The sequence below is a fragment of the Esox lucius genome, chromosome 11, assembly GCF_011004845.1.
Source record: "Esox lucius isolate fEsoLuc1 chromosome 11, fEsoLuc1.pri, whole genome shotgun sequence".
In the NCBI taxonomy this organism is placed as follows: Eukaryota; Metazoa; Chordata; class Actinopteri; order Esociformes; family Esocidae; genus Esox; species Esox lucius.
Window position 1 is genome coordinate 15,340,267 of NC_047579.1, and position 14,340 is coordinate 15,354,606.

At 43.6% G+C, this 14,340-nt stretch overlaps 1 protein-coding gene across 4 annotated transcripts in view; it reads right to left on the reverse strand.

The window, feature by feature from the left end:
• The window catches only part of sdk2a (sidekick cell adhesion molecule 2a), a 189,201-nt gene that overhangs the window by 54,761 nt on the left and 120,100 nt on the right, over window positions 1–14,340 (reverse strand). For all 4 annotated transcript variants that reach the window (XM_029123816.2, XM_029123815.2, XM_029123814.2 and 1 more), the window contains exons 2-4: window positions 8,737–8,896; window positions 1,378–1,484; window positions 404–551 (exon numbers count right to left, since the gene is read on the reverse strand). In XM_029123816.2, coding sequence (XP_028979649.1) covers window positions 404–551; window positions 1,378–1,484; window positions 8,737–8,896 — 415 coding nt within the window. The remainder of the gene's footprint in view (window positions 1–403; window positions 552–1,377; window positions 1,485–8,736; window positions 8,897–14,340) is intronic.

Here is a 14,340-nt window from a genome sequence, read left to right on the forward strand (position 1 = left end):
TCCCTCCTCAGACCACTGTCGGTAGGTACTCACCCCTGCTGACCGGGAGCAACCCACAAGCCTTGTCGTTTCAGAGATGCTCTGACCCAGTCGTCTGGCCATATCAATTTGGCCCTTGTCAAAGTCGCTCAGGTCTTTACTCCTGACCATTTATCCTTTATCCAACGTTGACTACGAGAACTGATTGTTCGCTTGCCGGTTAATCTACCCAGATGTTTGCATGTTAGGAGATGATGAGTGTTATTTGCTTCACCTGTGAGTGCTCATAAAGTTTTGTCTCCTCCGTGTATATTTACACATACACTGAAACCTGGGCCAAATGGGGAATATTTCATAGGGCACATAAACGCACACACAGACACCCCATTTGTTTTTTTATTCGGCTAGACAAAGTTTCACTTACATGCGACTGCTGGCGGGTATCTTGCGTCCGTCCCGGAACCAGGTAATCTGTGGTCGAGGGAAGCTGTGGATGCGTGGAGCCTGGATCAGAGCCGCCTCTCCCTGGGAAACCGTCTGGGAACGCTCGCCCTCCACAAAACCACCCATGTCTGGGGGCAAGAATGGAACGAGGAATGGTAAGAGAGAGAAGGGGGAGGAAAGAGAGGAAGAGACAGAGAGAAAGATTAGGAGGGAGAAGGGAAAACCAGGGACAGGTAGAAATAACAACAATTAAGAGACAGATTGAGAGAGAAGGGAGAGTATTCCATCAAAAAAACTATAATTTGACAAGTTCTATTTAAGAACGTTTCATGCTAAATAGGACAGTGGTAAAACATGTTTCGCTGAAAGAGCAGTGGGCTGGATTTTAACCATGTAGCATAACACGTGAACTAGAGGCAGGGGCTTGAGTGCCCTGTACCACAGTAAAATATCAAATCTCACGTCATAATCCGATCAAAGGTTATTGGAGTTTTTAGAACTTCAAAAGGGTCAAAATTAGGGTGACTAAATCGTTGAAGGCCAGGGAGAAAAAAAAGTGTTCAAAAATCATGGAAATTGCCTCCCAAGACACGGGAGAGACAGATGAAAAGAAAGTTGGAAGAGTGACATGGGGAGAGAGATGGAGGGAGAGTTAGGAAAGAGATTTGGAAAAATGGGCGAGAAAGACGGAGAGAGAGGGTGTCCTTAATGAAATCCTACAGGCCATGGTGAAATGCAATGCGGGGGAGACCAGGGCACCATTCAGGACGCAGACAGAGAGCACAGTAATTCACGGTTCCCCTGGAAAGAAAGCTTTCTTCACATTCTGTAATTGCCTGAGTCATTCAACCAATGTACACAAAACCATTTTTAATACAATGGCCTTTCCGTGACCTGTCTCATTTCACAGGCAACCGCACGCTAACGCGCACGTGAACTCGCCAAGCTACTTACATGCGACCTGCACTTCAGTGCTCCTCTGCATAATGGCTCCCACTCTGTTCCTGACGATGCATCTGTAGAATCCGGCATGAGATCGGTCCAGGGACGGGATCAGGTACCTAATGGACACACACACACACACACACACACACACAAGCGACAGCTATTTGTCCTGCTCGCCACTGTGAAGGACACACCAGGCTCTGTCGTCAGTGGACGGAATGTAGTGGCCTGTCTAGGTGCTTGGACATGCAGGGGCTAACTGCTAATGTCACTTACCAGTTGGCCGTCCTTTCCCCTGTCGTCTGCCTTGCTCTCTCCTTGCCCTCTCGTGCTCTGTCTCTGTCACTCTTTTTCTCCCTCTTTTCTCCCTTCTCCCTCGGTCTCAGCACCCCCCCCCCCCCTCTGTCGTTCTGCCCCTTCACAGCCCTCTACCAGTGAATAAATGGCAGCTAAATGTGTTTGGGGGAAATGAACCAGACTTCTCCTCCAGTCAAAAGGCTAATCCTTCAAAATGATAGAGGTCTATATTGGCTTTGAGGTGGGTAGCTAATGGAAATACGCAAGCAGTGCCAAGGGTCATTCGCACCACGAGTAGTGATAGAGTCCACCCTATTGATTGACAGGACTCACTAAGGATCCATTGTTAGACCAGCGGCTCCACATTAACACGGTGGCGGAAGCCCAAGAAGTGCCCAACTTCAGACCAGGGTCCGTACAGAATAGGGCCCCGTTGAGGACACACGGACTACTTGTAATGTAGGTTATTCACTCCATAACTCCTAGCTCTGCCGACAGGGGGTCATTCCTGTTAAATGATGTGTATGAGTTAAATCCTCTGAGATTAGACTGGCCGACAGGCTGCGGCTCAGTCACTTAATTGGCTTAAAACGAGACTATAGTGTCCATAAGTTGACCATTACACTTAGATCCATTTGAACTCAATGTATCTGTAGGGTCGACGAGAGTTTTCATTTAATGCAAAATGTGTCTCCCAATGTGCTACTTTTTTTAACCATTTATGAAAATGTGCCAAATCTTAACTTGGTTACTCGGCAACAACACAGCTCTTGCCATTTGTGACCTAAGATGTCAATCAAACTGCATCCCAAAGAAAAGTGACTTGGGCAGGGGCTTGGAGTGTAAAAACAACATGATTGGATCACAGTCCAGAATCTATGGTCTATAACAATGTTTCTCAACCGTGCTCCTGGACGCCCCCCTGCCCTGCATGTTTTAGATCTCTCTCTACCCTAACATACCTGATGTAGCTCGTGAAGGACTTGATAATGAGCTGATCATTTGAATCAGGTGTGACAGAGCAGGGAGGGATCTAAAACCTGCAGGGCAGGGGGGCACCCAGGAGCAGGGTTGAGAAACACTGGTCTATAACATTAGCCAGCTAACATTAACAACTCAAAGCTAGCTATTACAGTGTTGTTGTGTAATCTTTAAGACCATTAGGTCCACTGCCTAACAAAAATATCTAAAACAATTGATTGGTTAAAAACATACTGTAGTTGTGGCATTTTATAACAAGGTAAGGTGTGTTGTCCATCAATTATAAGTATTTAGGATTTTTCACTGTAAGGAAAGTGAATATAAGCTTGGTAAGTTTAGGTAAGCCAGCAACTCAGTCGCAGGTACTCTACATCCATTAAATTGGCAATTATGTTATTGGAAATAAGTTATTTTTCTGGATTGTTAACGGGTGTTATGTCGAAACTTAAAAAAACACGGGTTTATTTCACTGTGAACAAAACTGACCGGTATACATAGGGGTATCAGTTCAGTTGAAAATGAGATTTATACAGCGACAATGAAAACACTATTTTCAGGAATACTGATTGACAGGTTGTTTTCAGGTAAACAACACCACTAGTCTTAGGTGGACGTGTTGGAGTAGGTTTCCACTGGCAACGCAGCTTTGGTTGCATCAATTTATGAATTTGGACGATGCTAATAATGCTTATTCCTGGTTAGGACAGAGATTAACAATGGCTTGTTGTGACAAATGACTCGATAGGCTTTCAAGAACAACTCATGGTAAGTGTTATATCATCCAAATAGGAATCTAGGATAAACTCTCCCTTTAAATCTCAAATGACAGCTTCCCAATCTGCATCAAGTTGTAACACATTTCTGGGGGATGAGGTGAGTCTTCCTTTCTTACCATGTAAAGCGCATTGGGTGTCTTTGAATAGTGGTAACACGCTTGGATATTATAACTACAATACAAACCTTGCAATTGTAGCAGTTTAACATAAGACTACTACAAGTTAATTATGTTTGGTAGAACAAATACTAAGTAATGAAGTGTGTATGATTCTTTGTCTCATTTGCAGGTCCATTTCATCCTGAAGTCTACTATTTAATAAAAATGGTTGTGATCTAGTTCACATTTCTTTAGCCATATTATGGTCCAGGTTTCAAACCAATAACCTTCCAGCCAGATATACATTCTGTAATCAATACTTGGATACTTCTTTATTAACAGTTGGAACCACAGTGAGACACCACTATAACTGAACTTCACCCAACTCTAAGTAGCAGGGTCACCAAGAATTGTGAACACGCCCACCTAATTACCCTAAAAAAACACTGATTATTGTTATTGCAAATGGAAATATACTTCTAACGACAAGCAGAAAACCATCCAAGGGTTTGCTAGTTCGGATTTCTGTTGTTCCATTGTTGCAGCAATTGTGTCAGTATTGTTCAATGATTCCTGCTGGTCTGTGTTGGCACCTACATGACACACAGAGACAGCTTATTCAGCTAACCAACACATAAGAGCACGACACAGACAGCTAGCTTTTTCAATTAGCAGGCACTTGAGGATGGGACACAGAGTGATGATTAATTCAGTCTGCAGCAACTCGAGGAAAGGACAGAGAGTTAGCTTGTTCAGTTCAACTTTAGGACAGGACAGAGACACCATGTACAGTGGGTATTTTGAAGTATTTGATACACTGCCGATTTTGCAGGTTTTCCTACTTACAAAGCATGTAGAAGTCTGTTATTTTTATCATAGGTACTCTTCAACTGTGAGTGACGGAATCTAAAACAAAAATCCAGAAAATCACATTGTATGATTTTAAAGTAAATAATTTGCATTTTGTTGCATGACATAAATATTTGATATATCAGATAAGCAGAACTTAATATTTGGTACAGAAACCTTTATTTGCAATTACAGAGATCATATGTTTCCTGTAGTTCTTGACCAGGTTTGCACACACTGCAACAGGGATTTTGGCCAACTCCTCCATACAGACCTTCTCCAGATCCTTCAGGTTTCGGGGCTGTCGCTGGGCAATACAGACTTTCATCTCCCTCCAAAGATTTTCTGTTGGGTTCAGGTCTGGAGACTGGTTAGGCCACTCCAGGACCTTGAGATGCTTCTTACGGAGCTCCTTAGTTGCCCTCGCTGTGTGTTTCAGGTCGTTGTCATGCTGGAAGACCCAGCCATGACCCATCTTCAATGCTTTTACTGAGGGATGGAGGTTGTTGGCCAAGATCTCGCGATCAATCAATCAATCAAATGTATTTATAAAGCCCTTTTTCCAAAAGCAGTTGTCACAAAGTGCTTTACAGAGACACCCGGCCTTAAACCCCAAGGAGCAAACAACAGTAGTGTTGAATTTCAGTGGCTAAGAAAAACTCCCTAAGAAGGCCGAATTTTAGGAAGAAACATAGAGAGGACCCAGGCTCAGAGGGGTGACCAGTCCTCTTCTGGCTGTGCCGGGTGAGATATTAAGAGTCCAATTGGAATAATGAATACATTACTCTGGGCTAAATCCAGATGCTATTTGATTTTAGACTAGGTCAGAAGTATAACCAGGTGGACAAGGACAGGGACAGCAACGGGCCCCCCAAATCAAGTAATCCTCCTAAAATTTAAAACTGGAGGAAACTGAGAAAAGTTAGAAGTGCATTCCTCATATCCACCAGCACAATAATATAGCAGCGTAACACCTTGGAACTGAGCCTGTCAATGTTCCTAGATAAAAGAAGAGCACCACTCCAGCTAGGATGGAGTCCGTCGCTCCTCAGCAGATCAGGCCTGGCCCTATTTCTGGGAGAGTCCCAAAAAGAATCTACAAACTCTGCCTCCTGCGACGGGCAGAACTCAGTTTTCAGCCAGCGATTGAGTTGCGCAAGTCTGCTGTAGAGCTCGTCACCACCCCTAGTTGGGAGAGGGACAGAGTCAATTACTCGATGCCGACTCATCTTTCTAGCTAGTTTACATGCTGATGCTATGTTCTGCTTCGTAACCTCTGACTGTTTCATCCTATCATCGTTGGTGCCAACGTGAATAACAATATCTCTGTACTCTCTATACTTGCCAGTTCGCTAGACATCGCTAGCACCAACCCCAGATTTGCGGCTATGTCGGTGGCTCTGCCCCCCGGTAAACAGTGTACGATCACCGGCTGATTCTTTAGTCTAATATTGCGGGTAATGGAATCGCTGATGACTAAAGTTTTCAGTTTTTCCAGGCCACCGGTAGAACATGTCTGCCGATCATTCCCCTCCGAAGACGGCTCGGGCCTTGACTCCGACTCCAGTGGGGAAAACCTGATGAAAGTCTCAGTTGGTTTTAGCAACAATTCAGGTTTAACTGGTCGATGGCATTTCTTCCCAGTGACCAAGAGAAAGTTATTGCCCGGCTGCAGGAGCTGTGCCGGGGGGCTAACAAAACTATTGTTTCTTCCTGGTGGCACTGACGCAGTTTTTCTATTTCTACACTAACATAATCCTTGCCTGACATTTGTGTCAGAAGCCGAGCCTCTAACTCTGCTTTCTTTAACTGAAGACGATAGTTTTCCTCCGTGTTTTTGCTACAACAATTACAGTGATTAGGCATTTTAATGATACTTAGCCTTGGGTGTTCAGGGGTGAGTAGTTCCGTTAATTATGTCCAAAAAGAGTCCCAGTGTAGTAAAGTTGGGTATGAGGTCAACAGATAAAAAATATTGCGTTGGTAAAACTCTTAAAATAGAATTTTGACCAATTAGTTTATATAGAGTAAATTCAAAAAAGTTTGGCAGGTAGCCAGGTAGGTAACAGCAGGCAGCGTACAGCACGTCAACAATCCGCAAACTCAAACAATCCCACAATGCAGTGGATGAATACATGGCCCCATCCATCCTCCCCTCAATACGGTGCAGTTGTCCTGTCCCCTTTGCAGAAAAGCATCCCCAAAGAATGATGTTTCCACCTCCATGCTTCACGGTTGGGATGGTGTTCTTGGGGCTGTACTCATCCTTCTTCTTCCTCTAAACACGGCGAGTGGAGTTTAGACCAAACAGCTCTATTTTTGTCTCATTAGACCACATGACCGTCTCCCATTTCTCCTCTGGATCATCCAGATGGTCATTGGCAAACTTCAGATGGGCCTGGACATGCGCTGGCTTGAGCAGGGGGACCTTGCGTGCAGTGCAGGATTTTAATTCATGACGGCGTAGTGTTACTAATGGTTTTCTTTGAGACTGTGGTCCCAGCTCTCTTCAGGTCATTGACCAGGTCCTGCTGTGTAGTTCTGGGCTGATCCCTCACCTTCCTCATGATCATTGATGACCCACGAGGGGCGATCTTGAATGGAGCCCCAGACCGAGGGAGATTGACCGTCATCTTGAACTTCTAATAATTGCGCCAACAATTGTTGCCTTCTCACCTAGCTGCTTGTCTATTGTCCTGTAGCCCATCCCAGCCTTGTGCAGGTCTACAATTGTATCCCTGATGTCCTTACACAGCTCTCTGGTCTTGGCCATTGTGGAGAGGTTGGAGTCTGTTTAATTGAATGTGTGGACAGGTGTCTTTTATACAGGTAACGAGTTCAAACAGGTGCAGTTAATACAGGTAATGAGTGGATAACAGGAGGGCTTCTTAAAGAAAAACTAACAGGTCTGTGAGAGCCGGAATTCATACTGGTTGGTAGGTGATCAAATACTTATGTCATGCAATAAAATGCAAATTAATTATTTAAAAATCAAACAATGTGATTTTCTGGAATTTTGTTTTAGATTCCGTCTCTCACAGTTGAAGTGTACCTATGATAATTACAGACCTCTACATGCTTTGTAAGTTGGAAAACCTGCAAAATCGGCAGTGTATCAAATACTCCCCACTGTAATCTAGCTGGCTCACTCAGGCGCTTTCTGTGAGCAGCGAGGACAGACACACAGACATAAGGCTATTTCAGAGCGACAGCGCTGAGATAAGTGACAGTTGGAGCTAGTCACTAGCAGTGAGAGAAAGAGAGAATAGAGAACGATAATAAAGAGAGAGAATAAAGAAAGAGAATAAAGAAAGAGAAAGACGAATTCCAGTGAATTCCATTAGAACCAGCTTGGAATGCCCAGGCAGCAATGCAAACACTCTTCTTAAAGTTCATGGTCAGCAAAATACTCTAATTGTTGGTGGAAGTGAAAGAAAGGAACGGAAGAGAAAAGAAGAGCAACTACCCACCCACAACACTGCCTGCCTGGCGAGTGAAAAACGATGACAGCATCCCAAATGACATTTTATTTACTATTTAGTGCACTACCCATGAGGTTGTGGTGAAAAAAAGTCTACATTCTAGCAAATAGTGTGTCATTTACGATAGATGAGCAACTCACTAACAATTCTGGTCTCAATGCTGTATATGTGACAATACTGCAGTCAGCAGCCCCCATAAACCAGGAAGAAAGATGTATCTCTATGAAGTAAACACAATTCAAAAGCAACCGTGAAACAAAAATAAATAATTAGTAATAAAAAAGAAAAATGTAATTCCTTTCATGTACTAGACTACTGTTGATGGAAGTAGAGACAAAAATTGTAAAATAATCCAAATAAAATCTGATATTTGTTCATTATAATGACACCTGACCTGAGACTGAATAAAGACAAAGTGAAGTGTATTTATTCTAAATCAAAATACATTTGAAAGCCATATCTCCAGAGAGATTTAGAGCCACATATTTCTTGAATAAATCCATAGAAATTAGCTTGAAATAAATAAATATATGAAGGGAGTATTAATTCCATCTAAACGGCCCTAAGATTTTGTGTGTAGAACAGTCATTATACAACATGAATTACCAGAAGGATGTTTAGAGGATATTACTCAACCCGGGCGGTTAGCCACCCCTCACCTTGGTATTATGTCGTTCTACCTTAATGCATCGTTCTAAATATTCACATGTCTATTCACAACAATCCTGTTCTTGCATTGAACAAAAATACCCTGGTTATTTCAATGACACATTTTTACTCAAACCAGCCGTCACAAATTCCACCCACAGGCTGAATGTTTGACAGCTCTTAGTAAGAATCTGAGCGTGGAGGTAAGCATCCTATAGCCTCATCCGTGCCTCTCACCTGTATTCCAGCGAGAAGCGTGTGAGCTCAGTGCCATTGTATAACCACTTAAACTCCAGGGGCCAGCTGCCCTCCGCCATGCAGGTGAGAACCAGCCTGTTACGCTCCAGGTGAACTTGGGTCTGAACCGGCTCCATCTTAAAGTACGGGGGGACGTCATCTAAGGCAGGGAAGAAAGACAGAGAGAGATAGAGATATCATTCGTACAACTGTGCTTCTGACCTCCAGGTGATTCCAGGTCATTTGGGGTTAAATCAGTGGGCGTGGGAATTCTTTCTAAGCATTGACATGTCTGTTGGCTGGGTAAAATGTTTTGCCTGCAACAGGGCTATATCTCATTTCTGGGCCTCAGCTCCTTCTAAGAAAAACAAAAACATATAGGACTGTGGAAGGAATTATACGTTGTGCAGTAGATACAGGGGTATTTGAAAGTATGTGAATTTTCTATATTTCTGCATGAATATGACCTACAATGTCATCAGTCCTAAAAGTAGATAAAGCAAACCCTATTAAACAAATGAAACAACAACATTATACTTGGTCATTTATTCATCGAGCAAAATGTTTGTGAACCTCTAGGATAAATCTGTTGTTTTGAAGGTGAAGTTTGAGTCAGGTGTTTTCAATCAATGGGATGACAATCAGGTGTGAGTGGGCACCTTGTTTAATGTAAAGAGCCCGGATCTGTCAGTCTGGTCTTCACAACATGTTTGTGGGAGTGTATCACAAACAAAGGGATTTCTGAGGATCTCAGGAAGAGTTGTTGATGCTCATCAGACTGTAAAAGGTTACAAAATCATCTCTAAAGAGTTTAGACTCCACCAACTCACAGTCAGACAGATTGTGCACAAACAGAGGACACTGAATATCATTGTAATACCCTCCCCAGGGCTGGTCTACCAACAATAGTCGCAAGGTCACATAGGAACCCAGGGTAACTTCCAAGTAAATAAAATCCTCTCTCACAAAGGCTAATATGAATGTTCATGAGTCTGCCGTTAGGAGAACAGTGAACAATGGTGTGCATGGCAGGGTTGCAAGGAGAAACCCACTCCTCTCCAATAAGAACATTGCTGCCCGTCTGCAGTTTGCCCAAGGTTACGTGGACAAACCAGAAGGCCATTGGAAAAATGGAGAGCAGTGAACAATAGTGTGCATGGCAGGGTTGCAAGGATAAAGAAAAATGTGTGGACGGATTTGACCGAAATATAACTTTTTGGTTTAAATGAGAAGAGTTATGTTTGGCAAAAGGAAAACACTGCATTCCAGCATAAGATCCTTATTCCACCTATGAAACACGGTGGTGGTAGTATCACGGTGGTGGTAGTATCACGGTGGTGGTAGTATCACGGTGGTGGTAGTATCACGATTCGGGCCTTTTCTGCTGCATCTGTGCCGGGACTGCATGCCATCATTAATGGAACAATGAATTCGGAATAATACCAGTGAATTCTAAAGGAAAATGCCCAAGAGGACACTAAGCACATAAGTTGTTCTACCAAAGAATGGATAAAGAAGAATAACGTTAACGTTTTGGAATGGTCAAGTCCTGACCGTAATTCCATCGAAATGTTGTGGAAGGACCTGAAGCGAGCAGTTCATGTGAGGAAACCCAGAAACATCCCAGAGTTGAAGCTGTTCTGTACGGAGGAATGGGCTGAAATTCCTCCAAGCCGATGATCAACAGCTACTGGAAACATTTAGTTGCAGTTATTGCTGCACAAGGGCGTCACACCAGATACTGAACGCAGGTTCACATACAGATATGTTGGATCATATTCCTTGATGAATAAATGACCAAGTATAATATTGTTGTCTCATTTGTTTAATCGCTTTCTCTTTATCTACTTTTGGATAAAGTAGATATCTACTTTTAAAAGTGGATGATATTTTAGGTCATATTTATGCAGAAATATAGAAAATTCAGAAGGGTTCACAAACCTTTGAGCGCCACTGTATACTGACAATATAAAAGATGTTGCATATTCTGTGTTGCTGATTACAGGACTATCATGCCAGATTTAACATATTCTCAGACTTCACTGGATCTGTTGTCATTTTCATTTTTAACATGGGTCCCGTAATTTTAGTTTCTCTGCTGGTTTGTGTGATGGTCATCTCCCCCGCCTCTCTCCATTCTACCCTCTCCACTGTTTTGGACCTATTGTATTACTCGACACTCACTGCACAACTGGAGCTCAGAACACCCCAGCATTTCCCGCACCCGCGAACCTATCCGCCATATCTGTGGGCTCGACCCATTACCTTTCATTTGGTTTGACAAAGGTGAAATGATTGACTGGGAGTTACTGAGTGAATAGAGGAATAAGAGGCGTGGGGGTGTGTGACTTTGGCACGGTGGTTAGGTAGCACATGTTCAAGGCCCAGGTCTAATAGACTGCTGGAGAGGTTTCTGCTAGGTACCATGCAATGGGGGACCAATTTCACTAGTCAGAGTCTGAAGTCTCCAACAGAGAAATAGCAACACTCTGCAAAGCAAGAAAAAATTATACGAGAGAGAAAAGAGACTGAGCTAAAGAAACACTACAAGCAAGAATGAGAGTGAGAAAAAGAGAGGGAAAGGAAGCGCGGAGCAGCTGCTGTACTCTAAGGTGAGAGAAAGAGAGAGCAGAGCAGAGCACTTTACGGAGAGACGGAGAGCTAGAGAGGAAGAGAAAATGAGAAACAGAATGAAACGGAGAACAAGAGAGAGAGAAGGCTTAGAAAAAACATTTCTCCATGCCGTTCTCCCGGACCAGCCTTAAAGCTGTGTGACAGGATGAGCTACGATCTTGAGAAGGCTTCATTTATCTTCATGGGTACCACCAATACCTTCAAATTATACAGCTACAGCAACACACGCGCGTGCACGGTCACTGATGTGTAAATGTATGCATGCACGCGTGTTTGTGTATGTGTGCGTGCGTGGCTTGGAGTCTGCCTGTGAGATCACTTCGGTCCTGGCCTTTAGTGAGGCATGCCGTCGAAGAGCCAGAGACAAAGTGTTTTCATTTGAGCCGATCAGTAACTCCTGATCACATTTATTGATCGGTCTGAGTTTTAGACCAGAGGCGACAGGGGGACGCGCCTGTGTCTGTGTGCGTGCGTGTGTTCGGAGGGCTGGCTTATTACAATCCGTATTAAGACATGCAACCTCGGACGTCGTCAATGACGACCGGGCCCTACAGCCTGGTTGATTCTCCAATGGGTTGCACCACATTGCTAAGTGGACGTAATCCGCAGATCCTGCTGTAGTGTGTGTGTGTCCGTGTGTGTGTGTGTGTGTCTGTGTGTGTCTGTATGTGTGTCTGTGTGTGTGTGTCTGTGTGTGTATGTGAACAGGTGCGTCTGTCTCTTAACAGGCTTGTATAAGCCTTCACTATGGGTGATTTAAAGGGGATGAGAGAGGAAGTAATAAAACACACAAACTCACACACACACACACACACACACACACACTCACGTACACCACCCGGAAGAACACTAAAGCAACAGTAGCATTAAAGTCATCAGTGAGTGTTTCTATAAAAAGTAACAGACATCTTCCTCTCTCTCAGCACTCTAACACTGACATATCCAATACAGACACACACACACAAAGCACAGACACACACACAACACAGACACACTAGAGCAGCTTCTGACGGTTACGTCCAGTTGCAATGTGGTGCAACCGACCATTAGAAAAGAGAAGAGAGGAGGAGAAAATAGTAGAGAGGCAGGGGAGAGAAGAGAGGAGAGGGAGGGGAGTGAGGAGAGGAGGGTAGAGGAGAGGTGGAAAGACCAGATCCCAGTTGTGACTATTGCCTTAGTATCTACCAGTATGAGAAGCATTGAAATAACTAATACAGAGTCAGTTTCTAACTCAAATGACCACAACAACCTGCCAATAACAATATGGATTCGCTTACTGCAAAAGACACCTGGATCTTCTGCACATTCGGTCAGACGTGTGCCCTTACTGTCAATCTCAGTAAGACATAGAGAATCAAGGACCAAATGCCAAGACCATACATAGAACATACACTCACCTAAAGGATTATTAGGAGCACCATACTAATACTGTGTTTGACCCCCTTTCGCCTTCAGAACTGCCTTAATTCTACGTGGCATTGATTCAACAAGGTGCTGAAAGCATTCTTTAGAAATGTTGGCCCATATTGATAGGATAGCATCTTGCAGTTGATGGAGATTTGTGGGATGCACATCCAGGGCACGAGGCTCCCGTTCCACCACATCCCAAAGATGCTCTATTGGGTTGAGATCTGGTGACTGTGGGGGTCATTTCAGTACAGTGAACTCATTGTCATGTTCAAGAAACCAATTTGAAATGATTCGAGCTTTGTGACATGGTACATTATCCTGCTGGAAGTAGCCATCAGAGGATGGGTACATGGTGGTCATAAAGGGATGGACATGGTCAGAAACAATGCTCAGGTAGGCCGTGGCATTTAAACTATGCCCAATTGGCACTAAGGGGCCTAAAGTGTGCCAAGAAAACATCCCCCACACCATTACACCACCACCACCAGCCTGCACAGTGGTAACAAGGCATGATGGATCCATGTTCTCATTCTGTTTACGCCAAATTTTGACTCTACCATCTGAATGTCTCAACAGAAATCGAGACTCATCAGACCAGGCAACATTCTTCCAGTCTTCAACTGTCCAATTTTGGTGAGCTCGTGCAAATTGTAGCCTCTTTTTCCTATTTGTAGTGGAGATGAGTGGTACCCGGTGGGGTCTTCTGCTGTTGTAGCCCATCTGCCTCAAGGTTGTGCGTGTTGTGGCTTCACAAATGCTTTGCTGCATACCTCGGTTGTAACGAGTGGTTATTTCAGTCAAAGTTGCTCTTCTATCAGCTTGAATCAGTCGGCCCATTCTCCTCTGACCTCTAGCATCAACAAGGCATTTTCGCCCCCACAGGACTGCCGCATACTGGATGTTTTTCCCTTTTCACACCATTCTTTGTAAACCCTAGAAATAGTTGTGCGTGAAAATCCCAGTAACTGAGCAGATTGTGAAATACTCAGACCAGCCCGTCTGGCACCACCAACCATGCCACGCTCAAAATTGCTTAAATCACCTTTCTTTCCCATTCTGACATTCAGTTTGGAGTTCAGGAGATTGTCTTGACCAGGAGCACACCCCTAAATGCATTGAAGCAACTGCCATGTGATTGGTTGATTAGATAATTGCATTAATGAGAAATTGAACAGGTGTTCCTAATAATCCTTTAGGTGAGTGTATATATATATATGTTGGATTGTTTGGTTATGTAGGTTCACTTGATATTCTACCTAAACAATGTTGCCCAACAGCCAACTAAGAATTACACCCGCCTCTGCTTAAACATCAACACCACAAGTCACTTCATCAAGGCTTTGAATTAACTGAGAGACAAGGCCAGAAATGTGCGTTAACCTTGTCGAAAAATAACATAAAACGTAACATCCCAATTAGAATCTGTCTTAAAATGTTCAGACCAGTCATAGAACTCACTAAGTACAGTATATTCAGTAAGGTGTGGGGTCCAATTACCAAGGCATACTTCACAAAATGGGACGAAAACCCAATTGGGGTTCTACTGTACATGCAGAGCAA